Source organism: Tursiops truncatus, chromosome 16 (assembly GCF_011762595.2).
Source record: "Tursiops truncatus isolate mTurTru1 chromosome 16, mTurTru1.mat.Y, whole genome shotgun sequence".
Taxonomy (NCBI): domain Eukaryota; kingdom Metazoa; phylum Chordata; class Mammalia; order Artiodactyla; family Delphinidae; genus Tursiops; species Tursiops truncatus.
Genome location: NC_047049.1, coordinates 83,288,997 through 83,311,897, shown reverse-complemented (window position 1 = coordinate 83,311,897; position 22,901 = coordinate 83,288,997). Strand labels below are relative to the sequence as shown.

The 22,901-nt window shown below is 38.1% G+C and overlaps 1 protein-coding gene across 1 annotated transcript in view; it reads right to left on the bottom strand.

The window, feature by feature from the left end:
* Nucleotides 1-22,901, bottom strand: part of FMN2 (formin 2) — a 316,289-nt gene that overhangs the window by 72,397 nt on the left and 220,991 nt on the right. The window contains exons 10-15 of the mRNA XM_073793699.1: nucleotides 19,159-19,250; nucleotides 18,869-18,998; nucleotides 17,669-17,815; nucleotides 14,791-14,850; nucleotides 14,532-14,652; nucleotides 3,450-3,542 (exon numbers count right to left, since the gene is read on the bottom strand). Coding sequence (XP_073649800.1) covers nucleotides 3,450-3,542; nucleotides 14,532-14,652; nucleotides 14,791-14,850; nucleotides 17,669-17,815; nucleotides 18,869-18,998; nucleotides 19,159-19,250 — 643 coding nt within the window. The remainder of the gene's footprint in view (nucleotides 1-3,449; nucleotides 3,543-14,531; nucleotides 14,653-14,790; nucleotides 14,851-17,668; nucleotides 17,816-18,868; nucleotides 18,999-19,158; nucleotides 19,251-22,901) is intronic.

Below are 22,901 nucleotides of genomic sequence, written 5' to 3'. Positions count from 1 at the left end.
TTTTTTAACATTCCAGAAATGCCAAAGCAGCAACATATGCTTCTATTGGTTATACAGGCAATAATGGGCTTTCTTAAAAACATGCCGTGCTTCGTCCTTGAGCGCAAAAGCAACATAAAGTTCCCACCATTATTTTGATTATACTGAAGTAGCACAAGGACATTTCCTTGCGTTCCCACCATTTTGATTATACTGAGGACACCTCATGGATCAGTGCCCAAAGCACTCAATGCTTATTCGCAGGCCCCCGGTTTGCCGGGGTGGGGTGGGGGGGCTCAAAGCATTCAGTACTGTTCACTGTTCTGGCTTATTCACATGCCCCCTGTTTGCCGGGGGGGCTCAAAGCAATCAGGACTGTTTGCAGTTCTGGCTTATTCGCCAGCCCCCAGTTTGTTGTGGGGGGGTGGGGGGGCTCATGGGTCACATCTCCTTTCCATGTCCTCAATTATTCCACTACAGAATAGCCAAAGCAATCTTGAGAAAGAAAGACGGAGCTGGAGGAATCAGGCTCACGGACTTCAGACTATACTACAAAGATACAGTAATCAAGACAGTATGGTACTGGCACAAAAACAGAAACATAGATCAATGGAGCAGGATAGAAAACCCAGAGATAACCCCACACAGATATGGTCACCTTATCTTTGATAAAGGAGGCAAGAATATGCAATGGAGAAAAGACAGTCTCTTCAATAAGTGGTGCTGGGAAAACTGGACTGCTACATGTAAAAGAATGAAATTAGAACACTCCCTAACACCATACACAAAAATAAACTCAAAATGGATTAAAGACCTAAATGTAAAGCCAGACACTATTAAACTCTTAGAGGAAAACATAGGCAGAACACTCTATGACATAAATCACAGCAAGATCCTTTTTGACCCACCTCCTAGAGAAATGGAAATAAAAACAAATATAAAGAAATGGGACCTAATGAAACTTCAAAGGTTTTGCACAGCAAAGGAAACCAAAAACAAGATGAAAGGACAACCCTCAGAATGGGAGAACGTATTTGCAAATGAAGCAACTGACAAAGGAGTAATCTCCAAAATTTACAAACAGCTCATGCAGCTGCATATCAAAAAAACAAACAACCCAATCCAAAAATGGGCATACTACCTAAATAAACATTTCTCCAAAGAAGATATACAGATTGCCAACAAACACATGAAAGACTGCTCATCATCATTAATCATTAGAGAAATGCAAATCAAAACTACAATGATATATCATCTCACACCACTTGGAATGGCCATCATCAGAAACTCTACAAACAATAAATGCTGGAGAGGATATGGAGAAAAGGGAACCCTCTTGCACTGTTGGTGGGAATGTAAATTGATGCAGCCGCTATGGAGAACATTATGGAGGTTCCTCAAAGAACTAAAAATAGAACTACCATATAACACAGCAATACCACTACTGGGTATATACCTTGAGAAAACCATAATTCAAAAACAGTCATGTACCACAATGTTCATTGCAGCTCTATTTACAATAGCCAGGACATGGAAGCAACCTAAGTGTCCATCGACAGATGAATGGATAAAGAAGATGTGGCACACATATACAGTGGAATATTACTCACCCATAAAAAGAAACAAAATTGAGTTATTTGTAGTGAGTTGGATGGACCTAGAGACTGTCATGAAGAGTGAAGTAAGTCAGAAAGAGAAAAACAATACCATATGCTAACACATATATGTGGAATCTACAAAAAATAAAAAATGGTTCTGAAGGGGCAGGACAGGAATTAAGATGTAGATATAGGGAATGCACTTGAGGACACCAGTAAGGGGAAGGGGAAGCTGGGACGAAGTGAGAATGTGGCATGGGGATATATATATCACCAAATGTAAAACAGATAACTAGTGGGAAGCAGGCGCATCGCACAGGGAGATCAGCTCAGTGCTTTGTTTCCACCTAGAGGGGTGGGATAGGGAGGGTGGGAGGGAGACGCAAGTGGGAGGAGATATGGGGATATATGTATACGTATAGCTGGTTCAGTTTATTATACAACAGAAACTGACACACCATTGTAAAGTAATTATACTCCAATAAAGATGTGAAAAAATTTAAAAATATTATATAATATAATTACATATTATGTGAACAAGTATATGAGTGACACACTCATTAACGTTTTAGGATGTGAAATCTAGCAAATTGTTTGATTTCTCTTTTAATGAGTTATAGAATTAAGGACTCCTTTCTACCCATAAGCAAAACAGAATATTCCATAAAATTACAGTTTCTTGATCCTAAAAGTCTACTGGATGGAAAAACGAAGATTCATTTCATTCATCAAGAGCTGAGTGAGCTGTCAGGCCCATCTAATTTGTAACTACAGGACACTGATTTCAGTCAAGGACTATTTAAGAATCAACGGGTAGATTTTCCACTCTAAGTCATGAGGACCTGAGGAAATGGAAATGACAATCACTCTGATACGTGACGGACCAAATTTCTGTTTCTATTGTCATGATTATCTTAAATGATTAAATGGCATTTTCCCATCTAAAAAAGAGCTGTGCTTAATGCCATATCAAATTCCAGCATTAACTCATTCACTGTATATCATCATTAAAGACACTTGAACAATGTATAAAAACCACAGAGGATGGAGCCAGTCTTCAGAGCACTACTCGGCCTCAGTCTCAGGTCATGTCAGTCTCTGGAGAATTCCTGAAAGAGCAAGAACCTTCCCAAAGCATGGCTTGATATAAATCTGATCTTCAGAAGATATGTATATAACTTTCCAAAGCAGAAATATTTGGAGTAGTGAATGCTTTGATATAAGTTTCAAGGATTTCAATCAGCAATAGATTAATAGAATTTTTATTAGAATTTTTTGTTTCTTTAATATTGTCTAAAATTTTCCATCCCTGCTTATTTCATAGGAATATAGGAAGAATCAATAAGATAACATTTATAAAGTTTTTAAGGTCCCTGGAAAAACTGTGTTAAATATCCTGGGTTATGTATACATCCTATAAAATATAGAATATAATGTTTTGAAGATCAGAAAATCATCAATATACCTTGTTTCTGAGCACAATGTTTTGACAAAGCAAATAAATACCAGGTTGAACTGAAGTGATAAGTGTAGATAAAACTTAAAAGAATATCTAATTTTCTATCACAAAAAGATAAATATTTTAATGCCTTTAAAAATATATGCTATTTTATAAATATATATATATGCTATTTTAACTAATAACTATTGTATTTACTGTCATTAAAAAAACAGGAATAATGAGTATTATTCACAAAACAGCATGTTTAGCCAATTGCTTGTCTGTCACAACTGTGTGATTCGTGATTAAACATCATTTATTTTTCTGTGATGTCAAAATAATCCCTTTTAAACCAATGCATATTTTTCAAAATGCCTTCTACCTTTCTGCTGAACAGGGAGGGAAATGCAACATATCTCTTCCGAATTTACCTTGAAAAATAAATTGTTCCATGTTTTCTTTGAATGGCTGGATGTGCTCTTTTGAGGACACCTGGTACACTTTCCCCGCTTCAACCTCACAGGCTGAAATTAGAAAGAGACATTGTTCAGAATGTCACACTGCTAACAGTGCATTAAAACAATTAAAAATATACATTAACTAGTGTTAGAAAATCCTGCTAACCACGATAACTGACATATGTGTCTACACATATTTAGAAATATCCAATGCTGACAGAAGGTTTCACTTTAGGGGACTGTAAAAATAAACTTAAAAAAATTAAAGTATAATTGATATACAATATTATGCTTCAGGTGTACAACATAGTGATTCGATATTTAAATACATTATGAAATTAATCACCATGATAAATCTACTAACCATCTGTGACTGTACAGTTATTACAATATTATTGACTATATTCCTTATGCTGTATATTAAACCCCATTACTCATTTAATACTTTATATTAAATGTAAGATTATACCTCTTATCCACTTCACCTTTTTCAACCATGCCCTCATCCCCACCCCAGCAACTGTGGGTTTATTCTCTGTATCTATAAGAATCTTTGTTTGGTTTGGTCATCTGTTTTGCTTTTTGGATTCCACATGTAAGTGAAGTCATACAACATTGGTCTTTCTCTGTCTGACATATTCCACTTGGCAAACCCTCCACGCCCATTCATGCTGCCTTTGTGCAAATGGAAAGCTTTATTTTTCATGGTTGAGTAGCATTCCACTGTGTGGGTAGGTGAAATATGTGGGCATATATATACACACACACATATGTATATATATGTATATATACGAAACATGTATACACACACGCATATATATAATGAGTATGTGAAACATGTCTTCTTTATCCATGCATCTATTGGTAGATACTACTTAGGTTGCTTCCAAATCTTGGTTATTACAAACAATGCTTCAATGAACATAAGGGTGTATATATCATTTTCAATCTGTATTTTTGTTTTATTGGTATAAACACCCAGAAGTGGAATTGCTGGAACATATGGTAGTTCTATTTTCAATTTTTCTGAGGAATCTCCATACTGTTTCCCACAGTAGCAGGATGAATTTTCACTGCCAGCAGCAGTGCACGAGGGTGCCCTTTTCTCCACATCCTCCTTGCCAATACTTGTCATTTCTTGTCTTTTTGATAATAGCTATTCTAACAGGTGTGAGGTGGTATCTCACTGTGGTTTTGATTTGCATTTTCCTGATGATTAGTGGTGCTGAGCATCTTTTCATGGGTTTGTTGGCTATCTTTTCGTCCTTTGGAGAAATGTTTATTCAGGTCCTCTGCACAATCTTTAATTGGATTGTTTGTTCTTTTTTATATTGTTTTCTGATTTCTTTATATAATTGCAATATAAGCCTTTTATAAAATATATTATTTGCAAAAATCTTCTCCCATACAGTAGGCTGCCTTTTCGTTGATGGTTTCCTTTGCTGTGCAAAAGCTTTTTTGTTTGATGTAGTCCCATTTGTTTATTTTTGTTTTTCTTACCCCTGCCTGAGGAGACATATCTAAAAAACCATCCGTAGGACTGATGTCATAGAACATACTGCTATGTTTTCTTGTAGGTGTTTTGCGCTTTCAGGTCTTACATTTGAGTTTTTAACCATTTTGAGTTTATTCGTATACATAGTGTAGGAAAATAGTCCAGTTTTCCCAAAAGCATTTATTGAAGGGGCTGTCTTTTCCCCATTGTATATTACTGACTCCTTTGATGAAGATTAATGACCATGTAAGTATGGATGTATTTCTGGGCTTTCTAAGCTGTTCCAGTGATATATGAGTCTGTTTTCCTGCCAGTACCATACTGTTTTGTTTTTTCTTTTAAAGTTTCGTAAAGTTAATACTCTTTTTTTTTTAAATAATAAATTTATTTATTTTTGGCTGCATTGGGTCTTTGTTGCTGCACATGGGCTTTCTCTAGTTGTGGCGAGTGGGGGTTACTCTTTGTTGTGGTGTGCAGCCTTCTCATTACGGTGGCTTCTCTTGTTGTGGAGCACAGGCTCTAGGTGCACAGGCTTCAGGAGTTGTGGTGCATGGGTTTAGTTGCTCCACAGGATGTGGGATCTTCCCGGACCAGGGCTCAAACCTGTGTCCCCTACATTGGCAGGCAGATTCTTAACTACCACACCACTAGTGAAGTCCCCCCTACTGTTTTGATTACTATAGCTTTGTATTATAGTCTGAAGTCAGGGAGTGTGATATCTTCAGCTTTATTCTTTCTCAACATTGCTTTGGTTTTGGAGTCTTTTGTGGTTCCATACAAATTTTAGGATTATTCTAGTTCTATGAAAAATGCCACTGGTATTTTGATAGGGACTACACTGAATCTGTAGATTACCTTGGGAAGTATACACATTTTAACAATATTGATTCTTCCAATCCATAAGCATGGTATATCTTTCCATTTATTTGTCATGGCTTCAATTTCTTTCATCAACATCTTAGAGTTTTCAGAGCTCAGGTCTTTCACCTCCTTGGTTAAATTTAGTCCTGGGTATTATTTTCTTGATGCAATTGGGATTGCAACACTTCTGTTCTGAGAGCACGTTCATTAAGTCCAATTTGTTCTTAAGTCCAACAAAGTTAGCCCAGGTACCCAACTAACACAATCAGATATATACCACTGCTTTTACACTTGCTCTGGACATACTGGGCTTTAAATAAATATACTATACTACTGTACTCTATACAGCACTGTAAAGTACACAAAAGTACAACCACTTGTAGAGGATGCACACATGTGACAATGTACACCAGTCACGTGAACTAACTGATGTGATTGGACATGTGAATGCATGTTCAGATCTTTGAAAGTTCGTAACTTGAAGGTTCACATGTAGGGGACTTACTGTATTAATTTTGTACCGTTTAACTTTACTAATTCATTTATTAGTTCTAATAGATTTTTGGTTGTGTCTTTAGGATTTTTTATATATAGTGTCATGTCATCTGCAAACAGTGACAGTTTTACTTCTTCCTTTCCAATTTGGATTCCTTTTATTTCTTCTTATTGTCTGATTGCTATGGCTAGGACTTCCAATACTATGATGAATAAAAGTGGTGAGAGCAGGCATCCTTGTCTTGTTCCTGACCTTAGAGGAAATGTTTTCAGCTTTTCACCATTGAGAATGGTGTTTGCTGTGGGCTTATCCTACATGGACTTTGTTATGTTGATGTATATTCCCTCATACCCACTTTGTGGAGAGTTCTTATAAATAGATGTTGAATTCTGTCAAAAGCTTTTTCTACATCTATTGAGAGGATCATATGATTTTTATTCTTCAATTTGTTAACTGGAGAGCATTTTCAGAGTCTAAGGCTCTGAAAGGCTCACAATCCAAGCCAAGGCTCACATCCAAGCAATTTTGAAAAGTAATCTCCAAGGACAAGACTCAAAAAAGATTAAAATGGTGATTCTAAAGTGCATTACTGTGTGAAGGAGGAAGGAGTAGGAAGGAGGCTGACTGGGTTCATAGCTTGAGCGGCTTGGGGATGAAGAACACAGGAGGAAGAGCATTTTTCAAAGGAAAGAAAATTGAGGGGGGGATTGGAAGATGGCGGAAGAGTAAGACACGGAGGTCACCTTGCTCCCCACAGATACACCAGAAATACATCTACACGTGGAACAACTCCTACAAAGGAAAGAAAATTAATTTGCTTTTGAACTTACTGTGTTTTAAGATGACAATGGAATATCCAAATGTAGTTTCAGCAAGCAGTTGGATTTATGAGTTGGCAGATCAGAGTGATACAGGAAAACTCTGAGTAAGACCACCTGAGAACAGCATATCCAGTGAGAAAAAGAGGGGGCCAAGGTTGAACGCCTGAGTAATGCCAACTTTAATAAAGAAGCAGAGGAAGAGAAGGCCATGAAGAAAAAAGACTAAGAAGGAAATGTCAGATATTATAAGGAGAATCAGAAGTGAGTGGGGTTAGTGAGTCGAAGGGAACAGAGACAGCAAACAAGACAAAGGTGGAAGTAAGATGCCCTCTCAATTTGGCAAATTGTGGCAACAGTTTCAGCAGTGCCAGGGACAAAGCTGTAACAGTGTGAGGACGGAATGGGAAGTCAGAGACCATGGAAGTGGACCAGGAATCTGTTACCATCTTGGTCAGTGAGCACACGTGTTCGAGAACAAGTGTCCAGCAAAGGCGAGGTGTGGGCTATGGGAAGAATGAGGGGCAAATGAACACAAACCCTTTACAGCTTCTGGGAAATGCTCCAAATATCCTAGTCTTGCCAACAGTGGGCAAGCAAATCCAGCTGCATGTTAAGAGAGGTGTATAATTCACATGCATCATTCTATCCTAAAGATGGATTTCAGAAAAATCTGATCGCTAACAGTTAAATGTCCATAGATTAATGCCAAAAATAGTTCCTTATCACCTAAAAGTAATGAAAGTGGCAGAGGTACCACACACACAAACCCCATGATACCTTAGTTTGGGTGTGGCAGACTTAGCATTACGACCAGTGGAATAAGTTACATTCACTGAGCTCACCACTTTACATGCCAAAACAAACAGGTGTTTCACATGTGTACTCTTCAACAAGAATTTTGAAAGTGAACACTTTTAAACTGAAATGAATGGTTTTGCTCCTTAAATAATCATTCCAATGAGAGGAACTCTCAATTTTTTTTTCACTCTCCATACACATGTGATGCACTTCCATGGACAAATCCAGTGTACAGGATACAAAAGGATAAAATGTACAGGCTACAAAAACATAAAACACAACACCTGTGACTTTCAAAATCTCAGTCAGCCTTTCTGTGCCTCAGCTCTTTACCTGTAATACACAAATAGCAACAGAACCTGCCTCCTGGGGTTGTTACAAAGAATAAGTCAGTTAATATTCGTAGAGCACTTAGAACTGGGCCTGGTGCATGCTAAGGTCTGTGTAAGTTTTCACCATCATTGCTGTTGTTGTTATCTTTAGTTTTATCAGCAACAGTAGCAGACAAAAAAGCAGGATGCCCAAGGGCTAAGAGCATGGGTTTTGGAGACTGGGTTTGCATCCTGTCTCTTCCACTTACGAGCTGTGTGTCTTTGGCGAAGTAGGTACCCCCCTCTGTACCTCAGTTTCTTCCTCTGTAATACGGAGTTAATAAGTGTCTACTTCGCTGTGAAGATCAAAGGATTTTACGTAGGTAAAATACACAGAGGACTGCTGGATACACAGTAAGAGAACTATCATGTTTGCAACAATTACTGTGACTGCACAATTACCACCACCAGACACCACCAGAGGTGCAGCTACTAACACACAAAAAGAACACGGAACTCCCACTTCCTCAGTCTCAGGAAGCACTGAGGCAATGCTTCAAATTGTGGGAATGACTTTTTTTTTTAATTAATTTTTTTTTTTTAATTTTTGGCTGCATTGTATCTTTGTTGCTGCACGCGGGCTTTCTCTAGTTGCAGGGAGCGGGGGCTGCTCTTTGTTGTGGTGCGTGGGCTTCTCATTGCAGTGGCTTTTCTTGTTGCAGAGCACGGGCTCTAGGCACATGGGCTTCAGTAGTTGTGGCATGCGAGCTCAGTAGCTGTGGCTCCTGGGCTCTAGAGCACAGGCTCAGTAGTTGTGGCACACGGGCTTAGTTGCTCTGTGGCACATGGGATCTTCCCGGACCAGGGCTCGAACCTGTGTCCCCTGCATTGGCAAGTGGATGCTTAACCACTGTACCACCAGGGAAGTCCCTGTTAATATACTTTGGATATTAACCCCTTACTGGTCATATCATTTGCAAATGTTTTCTCCCATACTGTAAGATGTCTTTTCATTTTATCGATAGTTTCCTTTGTTGTGCAAAAGCTTTTAAGTTTAATTAGGTCCCATTTGTTTATTTTTGCTTTTATTTCCTTTGCTTTAGGAGACAGATCCAAAAAAAATATTGCTACAATTTATGTCATAGTGTTCTGCCTATGTTTTCCTCTAGGAGTGTTACGGTTTCTGTTCTTACATATAGGCCTTTAACTGATTTTGAGTTTATTTCTGTAGATGGTGTTAGAGAATGCTCTTAATTTCATTCTTTTGTATGTAGCTGTCTAGTTTTCCCAGCACCAGTTATTGAAGAGACTGTCTTTACTCTATTGTATATTCTTTCCTCCTTTGTTGTAGATTAATTGACCATACGTGCATGGGTTTATTTCTGGGCTTTCTATCCTGTGCCATTGATCTATATTTCTGTTTTTGTGCCAGTACCATTCTGATTTGAATACTGTAGGCTTTGTAGTATACTCTGAAGTCAGGGAGCATGATTCCTCCAGCTCTGTTCTTCTTTCTCAAGATTGTTTTGGCTATTTGGGGTCTTTTGTGTTTCCATACAAATTTTAAAATTATTTGCCCTAGTTCTGTGAAAAATGCCCTTGGTATTTTGATAGGGATTACACTGAATCTGTAGACTGACATGAACAGTATGGTCACTTTAACAATGTTAATTCTTCCAATCTAAGAATCTGGTACATCTTTCCACCTTTTTGTGTTGTCTTCAATTTCTTTCATTAGTGTCATTGTACGTATGGTTTCAGACATGTTCCTGTATTACTGAGAACTTGAATTTTCTTTTTTAAAATTAATTAATTAATTAACTTATTTATCTACTTTTGGCTGTGTTGGGTCTTCGTTGCTGTGGGCGGGCTTTCTCTAGTTGTGGTGGGCTGGGGCTACTCTTCACTGCAGTGCACAGGCTTCTCATTGTGGTGGCTTCTCTTGTTGCAGAGCACAGGCTTTAGGCACACGGACTTCAGCAGTTGTGGGACGTGGGCACAGTAGTTGCGGTTCACAGGCTCTAGAGCATAGGCTCAGTAGTTGTGGCGCATGGGGCTTAATTGCTCCGCGGCACATGGGATCTTCCCACACCAGGGCTCGAACCCATGTCCCCTGCATTGGCAGGCAGATTCTTAATCACTGGGCCACCAGGGAAATCCCAAGAACTTGAATTTTCTGCACTGTATCAAACTCAAGGACACCAGCAATCATTCTCAAAATAGTACCTGCTGGCAGCTGCCAACCTTATGGTCTCAAGGTTTCCCCTTGTAACTAAGCAACCATTTTGGAGCCCATGGGTCCTTGCTTAACAAACACCCTTACTTCTTGCCCCTCCAATCCTAATTCTTAACAAACAAATCACATAATTTTGCAGTGTTTGCCCGTATAAGCCTTCCCCATTTTGTAGTCCAGCAAAACACAATTGAAGTGCTTCTTGACATTTTGTCTTCCAGGCTATAGCCCTCAGTTTGGCTCAAATAAAACTGTTTTCTGTTCCTATTGTAAATTGTTTATTGCTTATTTACACTGACATAAATAATGTATTTTCCTGTTTGCATTTTCAGTGTTCTGATGGAACTGATATTCATTTTAAAATCATAATAAAAATATTTTTAAAAAGCTATTGGTTGCATTTGAATTGAGTTTATAACATCATTTTTTCTTTCCTTGAACAAAAATAAATAAAATCAGAAATTTACAATGATAAATACAATTGTTACAAACAAATATAAATCAATACAACAAGTTTAAGGACTGATTTTTCCTAAATATGTCTGGATACAAACATTATTTCAACATCTGTGAAAGATATAGGTAATGAATTTTAAACACTTTCAAGTCAAATACTGAAGGTGGAGGAGGGTAGAGGATTCAGGGAGGAATGTGCGTGAGAACATTCTTTCTTGCCCAGTTCCAGGAACTTAATTACTCCATGCTCAGTGCACAAAGAGTTGAGTCATGTGGCGAGTGGAACTGTTTCGACCCAAGAAAGGCACTGGAACAGAAGCCATCACTTGGCATCCAGAGAAGCTGCTGCAAATTTTGACAGCCAAAATATTTTAAAACAATACCCTTTTCAAAGGGGAAAGATAGAAATATTGATACCTTGTCTAGCATTGTGAATGAAAGTATTCGTAGTCATCCTTTTGGGAGGCTAATAATGTTAATCTCAAATAATATAAGCTCTTTTGCTCAAACCAGCAATTGACCTATGATGAGACCAGTAGCTAATGAGTCTCTGGCACTAGTATTATAGCTTAGCAGATGGTTCTTAACTAATACTCTGGGGTGATGCTAAGAGAGAAAATGGGGTTCTATTTCTGGATATGTTGAATAGCTTTCTTAGAACAATTTTACTTTGATTAAAATTAATGGTTTTAAAGCTAAATGTCTAAAAGGGGTAAACAACTCTGCTGCTTGTTCTGCTTGTTTTTGGAAAATAGTATTAACCACATAAGGTGATCTGTGGGATTGGAGTGAAGGTTTTACCCTACATTAGTTTTATTAATGCATAATGTGGAAGATGTGGAGAACATCTTGACATGGAAAAGAATGAATAAGTTAAATTTTATTGTACAGTGCTTTCCTAAATAAATTTATTTGGTTATCATGTTCTTATATTCTGAAGAAGAAAAATTCCTTAAATAATAAATTCATGACTAGGTAGATCTTAAAACTACTAAGGGAAACAAAATGTAGTTAGCCATCTGCGCTCATGGTTTTTTAAAATCTAAGTTAACTTTAACGGTGCTGTACACCATCCAAAGAAAATGCCCTTATGTTGTCCTGCCTTCTTAGAGCTTGCTTGCTTTATTTTGCTTATATTTAATAAAAACTGTCTCAAATGTTAAAATTAAAAAAAAAAAAGAGAAGCTGCTAACAGCCAGGAGAGAACAAAAGCTACCTGTCACTGAGCTCAGACAGTCAGGGGAGCACCAAGGAGCTGCAGGAATCTTGGGAACAAGTACAGACACCAAACACAGCGGGTACTCTTACAAAATGCTAAAATGAGGTTTGGTTGTCTGAGCCATAACGCATTATTTCTTGGTTTTTCTTTTGAAATGAAAATTAAGTCTAGAAGCAGAGGCAGAAACAGTGACAGAGCCAGAAGATGAGTGACCAAATGGTTATAACTTATCTGTCTTTATCAAACTAGTCATACTCTTTATTCTATTTTTCCTTATTATAAATAACTAATATTTTTGGATACTTATTATATGGAAAATATTGTGAAAACTCTCTACATATATCATATCATTTTCTAAGTCTTCTTAAAAAAACTTGCTTCTGAAACAAAAATGTGGACAGGCTACTTGAATATTCTGAAATGAATTACTTAATTTGATCACTTGAAAGGAATCATTATTAGGCTACATTTATCAAAGTGAACATTATTTTAAGGTAATTATATCCAAAATAATACCTCTCAAAAAACATTTCTCTTTTTAGCTCTGTGTCTTGTGAGAATCTGCCATTTTCATGACCTCATGTAACCATAGTGAGAAAGCATGTAGATACGAAACGTGAATGAGAAAACATTCCAAAGGGAAGCACCAACCAAAGTCAACATAAATCCCCTGTTCATGAGATCACCATTCCACCTGTTTATAAAATCATGTGTAAACTATGAAATCCTGCTTTGCAAGACTGAAGTGATGAAAGTGTTAAGTATTTTCCAGAAACCCCAGAAATGCCCAGCACCACATGGGGGGGGGGGGAGAGAGAAAAGAAGAAGAAGAAGGAGAAGGAGAAGAAAGAAGAAGGAGAAGGAGAAGAAAGAAGAAAGAACAAGAACAAGAACAAGGAGAAGGAGAATTTCATAAGCAAACCAAGATACCTGGCTAAATTTTGAAGTATGATAAATACTACACATGAATGGTTTGCGTTTTGTATTGCTTTAAGAAATCATACTTAGATACATAGTAATGTAGCATTACACAATTGTAACATAGTTTTAATTGTTATTTATTTAAAAACAGGCAGTCATTCTTAGGCTCTATCCATGAGCACCCATATTTGATGCTCTCAGGGGAGCATCTAAACGGCAGGACTTCACCCCTCCTTGACAGTGACGATTGTACCTGTGGTACCCACAGCACCTAGCAAAGGCCTTTCATGCATCAGGCCCACAATAAATGTTAAGTATTTAGGAACTACGGGCAAATTATATAATGTTACTATGTTGATTTAAATCCATATAAACGCATCCGTGACCAGAATATAACAACTCCATAAATCTGATTACAGATAAGTATCTTTAGATAAGCATTTCAACACTGGGATAGAATCTCTTAAAAAGTTTTATCATCTTTTTGTTTCTGGGGTAACCAAGCCTCTTCTCATATAGTGATACAACATGAAATGAAAATCTCACATAAATTTACTCCATCCCTGTCTGTGCTTAAAGAGTTAGAAACATGCTTAAATCGACAGCTGAGGTGTTCTCAACTTCACAGCAAGAAGAAACCTCATGAAAAGAAAGTAAAAGGGATGAGTGAAATAGGTGAAGGGGATTAGGGGTACAAACCGGCAGTTATGAATAAGTCACAAGGATGTAAGGTACAGTATAGGGAATAAAGTCAATAATACTGTAATAACTTTGGTACATAATAGATGAAGATATATTGTTGTACACCTGAAACTAATATAATATTGTAAGCCAATTGTACTTCATTAAAAAAGGCAGGGGAAGGGGATGAAAGGGATTTTATCTACAAAAAAAAAAAAAAAACCTGTAAACTACTTGCTTTTGTGCTTTTCTTTAAATTTACCATTTTGAAGAATTTCAAACTCTCTTCAAAATGATTTGATATAAGGCTTTTCAACTAACAAAAAAGCATTACACATGCACGTGTTTTTTGACCAAATATGTGAAGAAAGATGTTTTCTTTCCAGGAAAGTTTACACGCCACAAAATCTCAGACAAGTATAGCAAGGGTGGGTAGGAGGGAATATGTATCTTTTAACAACAACATGATAAATGTACAAATGTTCTCGGCTATAAAGTGAAAGCAAGACAGTCAAATCTGCCCCTGATGAAAGAGGCTGCTATTCAAATAACCAAGATGCTATTTCAATAACTAAATTTCTAATACACATAACTTTGTAAACAACAAAAGAATAAGATTGGTAAAATTTTTCTTTTGCCACACATACACAAAAATGTTTACATGGATGTAAAAGGTTTTACTTTCTTTAAAAACACTGAAAAATCTGTCCCCATTAAAAAAGCATAAATAACAACCATGAGTTTCTTTAACATTGTAAGTTACCTCTCAGGTCTTTCTTGAGTTTTCTGAGGTCTTTTTGAAAGTCTTCAAACTTCATCTGCGAGGCCTGAAAGAGGTCCTGGGGTTCGGGCAGTGGAAACACACACTGTTCCTTCCCAGCATCCTGATCAGCAGGAAGCACAGAACGTTTAAATGAATGAGGACTGAGCAACAGCAGCAATGACAAAACGAAGACAAACACGGCCAAATCGCTCAACAATGAGGAATAACAAGATGTGACTCTATGTAAAAACTGTCTCACCTCATCAAAATTGCGAAGATAGTAGGAAACGATATATGACAAAAGGCTTCTGCTATTGTCCTAGACAGAGAGACCAAAGTGAGTAGAAATATATTTTTTAAATTATTAAATATACAATGTTAAATTAAATTCACTCCAGTAAATCCACACATGTAGATGAGAATATTTGGGATGAAAGGTGAAGTTCTCTGTTTCTTCTTACTTTACCGGTCCAGACGGTCTTGTTTTCCCCACTGTTCCCACCTAAGCCCCACGTGGAAGCACAGCTGTTTCAGGGTGGGGTCTCAGATGTATCCACCTTTCTGTTTTCACCCTCCTCGACCAGACAATTAGTTCATTAATTTTATGTTTTATTATTGAAAGGTATAACTACTATCTAAACTGAAATGACTAAACATCACCAGCATTTCTGCATGGTTGGACCAAGAGGGACCACTCCAACAGGAAGTTTGATTGAGGCTTGTTAGTATGTAGATTAAGAAATTTTAAGTTAAGTATTATTTCAAGTAAGCTGGAGCTTTAAAAATGCAAATGCATATTATAAATTATGTCAGCAACTGAGATTTAGGAATTAATATCCATGCAGCTATAAATAATGTAATAAATGTAGTTCTAAAGAAAAAAATGTTTCATATCGAACAATCTTCAAAGAATAGCTTTCCACCTTCTTTCTGGCATATTTAGAGGAATTAATTTTTATTTTTTTTTTCATTGCTCAAAATTCGTATTAGATAATCTGAATGTGTGAAACCAAATACATATTTTAAAAATACACCCTATAATACAAACTTTGTTTTCTGGAATGTTCAATCTAACCATGATTTTTCCCCCACTGATAATAAAAGAACAACATCCCTTTATAATCAAGTTTGACATGACATGATAATATATCTATTAGACTCCCCATATATATTTCTATATACATATATTACATGGAAATATATAGCTATAATAATAAAAGTAATACATTTATTAGAAACAGGAGTGCTTGTAAAATGATTTAAGCACCTGACTTCCTTTGTCTTTCCTAACTTGCAAATCAGTGAAATGATCAGCAATACCTGAATCAATTAACAAAACACATTAAATGCCTGCTGACAGGCGTGCTGAGCAGAAGTTAATTCTGACTGATCCAAGGAACAGCTCCATCTATGCAGGTCTATATAACTATATAGATATAGTTATCTTCATTTTATACAGAAAGAACCAAATAGACTTTGCATATAGCTCTTGTGAGAATGCAAGTGAAATTATTTTTTAAAAACTTCCTTCTTGACTATTTTTTCCAGATTATTCCTTAATTATTTAAATTAACGAAATTTAACTTATAGGAGGATTGAATAAGATATATCAATTAATACAAAAAAACCCCTGGGCTTCCCTGGTGGCACAGTGGTTGGGGGTCCGCCTGCCGGTGCAGGGGACGCGGGTTCGTGCCCCGGTCCGGGGGGATCCCGCATGCCGCGGAGCGGCTGGGCCCGTGAGCCGTGGCCACTGGGCCTGCGCTCTGCGGCGGGAGGTGGGGGGGCCGCGGCGGTGAGAGGCCCGCGTACCGCAAAAAAAAAAAAAAAAAAAAAAAAAACCTTTATTCATATATAATTATGATCATAGAATCTATTTCAGATTCATTTTGATAAGTAACATTATATTGATGCTATTTGTATTCCAATGTTATTTACAAAAACTACTTGTTTCAGTCCAACAATCAGCTGTAAGAACTATTCAAAAACTACCATGTGTTTAGAAAAAAACCTTTTGTTTTTGAATAAATGATTTATCATGTTGACATATTGGAGGTTCATATGAAAATGTATATCATACAAATAAAACATCATTTGAAGAAATATAACCATAAAAATCACAAAAAATATATGCTGTTGGTGTTCCAAGCAAGGACTATGTTTTTCCCAATTATGGAAAAGCACACTGTCTGGCATTTCATAGAAGTCCGATGAAGGAATGTTAAATGAACATATGAGTGGATATGAATGAATAAACCAGTGAGTTGTTGACTGGCAAAAAAAAGCAAAAAAAGTATCTCCCTTCTATCAGGGAGATTATTGCCTTATCTAGGAGGGCCAATTCTCTGTAATTTCATTTTTATAGGCCAATTGTTCACTTAAACTCAATATTTTAAAAACATTTCCTTCATAATTTCCTTCATCATATAGTTCTTTGTGAAGACTCTTTTATCAGAGAAACAGAATTCTATTATTTTCTAAGTTTACAATGTCAGGCTTTAACTCTGACCACTGTGGTGGTTTCCCTGATGTTATATTTCTACTGACACTCTCATAATCTCTTAGATGTTAATTTTAAACAAACACAACTACAGAAGTAGAATAAAAAATAATAATTAGGTTTGCAAAAGGGCTTAGATATTCTCATATATGCCAGTATCAAGGAGAGGATGATATAGAGAAAAACAGGATCATCTTTTAAATTTTATTTATTAACTACTTTCACTCGTCTTTGCTTTGTTTTTAAAACATGGGCCTGTTGGCCTCCATTGCTTAACATGGAGAGAAGAAAGGGATGGATACACTGTCTAATTTATAGAAATCAACTAGTCCTCAGATCCAAAAGGATAAATATTAGCAAACATGGGGAAGATATTAAAAAGTAATTATTTTTATTTTAAAATACTGTCTTCTCAATTATTCATTAGACACAGGATTCAAAATTACTCACTTTGGGAAACACTATTCTTCTCTAGATCACAAATATATGGTGGCCACTACTTTTGTCTAGCTTAGAACACAAAGGAAATTTTTACCTTGGGACATAAATATTTATCACACTGGTTTACAGTCAAACTTATTACTCAACAAGATGCCCAGTCCTCAGTGTGCTACATTCACTCACCCGAAATACTTACACTGCTTTTGACGTCTTTCAGCTTTGGGAGGATGTCTAACCCGAAACCATCTGCCTGTCCCCGAGTCTTATTTCCACCATTCATGTAGTTGCCAAAGGCAAGAACCAAACCCAAAACTTGCATGACCCCTGAGCCATTTTTTAATGTCTGTAAAACAGGATAAAGAAGAATCTCTCACTCACAGTCTTGTCTGAATTACCTTAAGTCAGTGGCAGATATTCATATTATACTAATAATTTGGGGTCACATCCAAACTTCATCAGTGCTCATTATAGTATATTTAAGAGTAGTGTCTCCAAAGATAACTTAGAAAAAGTTGCACCACCCACAAGCATGCAGGTTGTGCTTCTGTAGCTGAGACGTACCAGCCTAGGTCATTTCTGTGATGTAACTGCATGGAAAACAAATATGGCTGTGATATGAGAACCACCACAAAATAATATCATTGCCATCGGCCTAACTGTACCTGCCTCTGTGCAACGCAAATTTTTGGCATAAGGTGTAACTACCAAAACGTAGTTATAAAGTTTAATTTCCAAATTTAGATTTATCCCTGAAAGGTTCATACTCACTTCTTCCAAAACACACAGTTTAAGTTGAATTTGTACATCACTTCCTCTGAAAATGTGTCTTTCATGACATCTTACTACTTTTCAAAATGATTTACCATAGCCAGAAAGAATGGTGCTATTTTGACAATTCGTTTTAAATGTTAATATTGGTAATTTCTGCCAAGCATTTGTTCTTTGTTTTCAGAAGAATATTTATCTTCTGTCGAGCCATACAGCTGCTCCTGAAGCATTTGGTTTGAATCACTAACAATTTGTTGAGGGGCCCTCTCCAAAATGGAGGAAAATAAAGAAAATGTCTTCACGTGGCTTTTGGCTGGCAGTCTGATGGAGGAGAGGCCCATGACAAGGGAATATTGTGCTTTGGCAAAAGCAGGGGGACAGAAGCCTGCGTGGGTGGACGCCCAGTGACTGTGCCCCAGCAGCGCTGTCCCGGGTCCACTCGCCCTCCTGCACATTTGCTTTGACCTTGATGCTCAGTCATCATACGTTCTCTCTGGTGGGACCCCTATCCTTCAAATTTTATGAGTACTTATGGTAAATAAAGGAAAACTCGTTTGAAATACGAACATGACTGAACACAATTAAAGATCAGAACCCAAGCGACAGCCGCCGATGGACCAGCACCCACCTCACACAACTTCTGTAGCAGCTCCAGTTTGCGCCGAATTGAGCAAATGCTTTCTGAAAATGTGGACTGAAACAGGATGCAAAAGACTCGCTCTGAAAAGTTGGGGATTAGTGACAGTTCGTAAAGGAACCTAAGGAAATAAAGCCAAGTTAAGAGGAAAAAATGATGCACATAAACACGTTCATCCTCACATCATTCATGATACTGATGCACAGAAGGTACTTCATTTTCTGAATGGAAAGAGCCCCCCGTGGCCTGGACGCCGCCCGCGGGGCCGAAGCCCTGCTTACTGCTCAGGTTTGTCCAGAGACTTGGCGTTTTCCTTGTCTTTGGAGGACCGGCCGTGTTTTTCAATTTTTTCCAGTTCATCTGACTGTGCTCTCTGGAACAACAAAAGCCAAGTGGTTTTTAGATAATGATTATCTCAAATACAGCAAAACTCTATATATTTTCATATTTCTTAGCATGTTTGAAGTAAAGATCATCTCTAAATCTTCCAAATGTTATTGTCTGTTAGTGACATGCAAAATATTTATTCCAGCATGTTTTAAAACAACACAGTTTCCCTCTCTTGTTTTTTAGCGGTTTATAATACCCTCCAGAATGCAAGAAATTAATTTTAAAGTGTCATTTCTTATTCAGAAATTAATCAAGTTAAATTTGGAAGTAATTTGATCCTAAAGCTGTTAAAGATTTTTAAAGGGAAAAGTACCTATTTAACTACTGCAATCATTGTTTATATCTGTTTTGGGGAAAGAACAGTACAATTGAATTATTAAGTCATGGAACAAAAATAAAAGATTTTGATTCTTCTGAATTTTCTTTTTGATACAAAAATGGCTCTAGGCTTTTCTTTCTAGGTGTCTTCTTTCACCTTTTAAAATCTCAAGCTAAAAATTTTTTGTTCTAAGTTTGTTTCTTTATAGGAGGGGATCCTGTGCATTTTAACATAAGGTAGAAGATTTTATAGGCTTCAAGAGACAGAAACTTACTCTTTGTGGAGAATTTGGATGATTTTATTTTCAGTCTTGTCTCTGTAATTCACAAAGTTGTTTCAAAACAGCCAAAATACTATACTGTCTAAGTGCATTAACAAGTTTGAGTAGACCACCGTATCTTGGGTTTGAGTCTAGTCCTCCGATATTAAAATTCCTTCAACCATTATTTGTTGTTTACACAGAAAATCAGCTCAGCCATAAACTGCTGTAGATGACAGAACCTGATCAATTTCTAGAGACTACAGATTTCCTCTAAACAAAGAACGTTCTGTTTTGAATTCACTGATTGTTCTGAAATGCAGGTTTTTCTATAGATGGGATTAACTAGAAAAGACTAGTTTCTCCAAGGAAGCTGCTTTTGGCATGGAAAGACTTGATGACTGATCAGTAGATCTTCTGAGGGTTTGATCAGTTTTGCTTCCGGAATGTAATGTGACAAAAAGGATACTGAGAAGTAAAGGTATGACGTCCACCACAAAGCCTGCCTTGCCCACCTCGACCCCATTATAACCAGTCTCTCTCTAGAACAGCACGGAACCTTGTGTTCACTCTGTGTTGTGCTACACGTACCACAGTGTCTCACTGGTGATGCACACGCATGCCTACAAGCTTCTGGAGGAGGAAGGCCATGTCTTGCTATGGTCCTAGTGACTGGTATGGTTCACTACGGTATGGTCAGCCCTCAGTATCGTGGGTTCCGCATTTGTGGATTCAACCAAATGCAGATCCAAAACATGTGGGGAAAATTCCATAAAGTTCCAAACAGCAAACTTGGATTCACTGTGCTGCATCAACGTTTTACACAGCACTTACACGGCATCATAAGTAATCGAGTGATTTAAAGCATACGGGAGGGTGTGTGGGGTTATATGCAAGTACTGCACAACTTCATTTAAGGGACTTGAACGTCTGCGGATTTTGGTACCAAGCCCCCGCAGATACCGAGGGGTGACTGTGCAGTTAGCAGTCAGTAATTTTTTTTAAACATTGAAAAATTAAATCAGTAATTGAATATGAAAATAGAAGGCCTCCAGTTCTGGGGAAAAGAGGGAGGTAAAAGGACGAAATCTAATGACAGGACACTTGAAATAAGAACTAGTGAGGACATGATGATACAATGCCAACTGCTCAGCATCATCCTGAGAGTACAATGAGAATCCTTATGAGGTAATTTGAATCCAAAATAGATACCTATGCCTGCATGAGACAGAATGAGTCACTTCAAATGCTAGAACACAAATAGGTAGATAAAGAAATAAGAAAGCTATGCCCAGCAAAAGTACATATGACTTCACTCACCTGTACGTCCATTCCACACAACTCTTTTGGGTATCCATCATTCATCTCTTACACAGGAATACTTATGTGTGTAAAGGTACAAGAAGTAGGACTAAAACATCGTAGGTTTTTAAGCAATATTTATCAAATCTACAAATTCTGCTATTCATCAGTACACCAAGACCAACTGCTTCTTCTTGCCCATTGGCTTTCTCCTTGCACAACATGTGGGATCCAGCAAAAATCAGTTATTTTCTAGCTGTTAAGGCCCCAAATTCTTACTCTTATCAGCAACCATCAACTATGTAAACTATTGACTACAAATCTGTACCAGAACTCAGAGGTCACCTCGATAATTCTGGCTTTGTTTGACCCCCAAAATGAAGTTAGTCTCAAGGGTTCTTCTCTGGTCCACCAGTTTGAAGTAATCATCAGGGTCGGGCTTTAAAAAGGATGAATTTTAGGGATTTATTCATCCACCGATTCAATCAAAGACGGACTGTTTACCAGGCACTACACCAGACACTGGAGATAAAAATATATACGCTGGGCTTCAGATTCAAGGAAAATCCCACCACACGACACATCATGTTGCTCATAACACCACTCTTATTTGCTCAACCCTGCTACAGCAATCTTCCCCTGCTTTTTTGTTGGGTTTTTTTTTTTTTTTTTGGCGGTATGCAGGCCTCTCACTGTCGTGGCCTCTCCCGTTGCGGAGCACAGGCTCCGGACGTGCAGGCCCAGCGGCCATGGCTCACAGGCCCAGCCACTCCGTGGCATGTGGGATCCTCCGGGACCGGGGCACGAACCCGCCTCCCCTGCATCGGCAGGCGGACTCTCAACCACTGCACCACCAGGGAAGCCCCCCCACTGCTTTTTAAAACTATACATAACTCTTTATAAGAAGGGGATGCTAGTGACCACTCTACCATACCAGTGGTGATGAGAGTTATCTATCGAAATAGGTTCATTTTTCCTTATGGCCAAAGACACACGGGCAAAGTAACTACACACTCACATACCAATGAACAACATAAAGGAATTTCCAAGTTCCAAACATTCAGGTAGCAAGGCTTCCCTCTCCCAGTCTCACAAGCCCAGATCATTTCAGTCTCCAGCACAGGGGCTGTCTTTTGGTTACTACCTTCCTTTGCTTACTGCACACTCCCCCTTCCCACTCCCACCCCGATTACCTGCAGGTTTGTACCAGAATTTCCTTTTCTCAAGAGTTCCTGTTTGCCTAAAAATGAAATAGATCTATTGCTGCTAAGTTGGAGGCTTTCACCAGTTACCAAAGATTCACGGCATCCAACACCCAGACACAATCCTCACTCAACCGCTGGCCAGAACTGACCTGGATTCCTGGCTGCCAGCCCCGGATTTCACCAGGTATTTTGACCTCCGCGTCCCTAAACCCACATGCCCTGCAACTGAAGGCTGCTCTTCCAACTCCTGAGGAAAACCGTAGCTCCCAGAGAGGATGGGGCTGGGGAGCAGGGGGTGCAGGGGGAGAGGAAGCTGTTGAGAGGGGTAACGTGCTTTCCTGATGCCGAGTCTATTGCTGGCATTCAGCCAGTGTTTCTCAAGCGGGGTTCCAGGGAACACTGACTTGGGTCCTGAGATTCATTAAGCATTGCTGTGTGAGGACTTCCTCCGGAGGTCCAGTGGTTAGGACTCCGCGCTTCCACTGCAGGGGGCGTGGGTGGGGTTCAACCCCCGGTCGGGGAACTGGGATCCCACATGCTGCGTGGTGC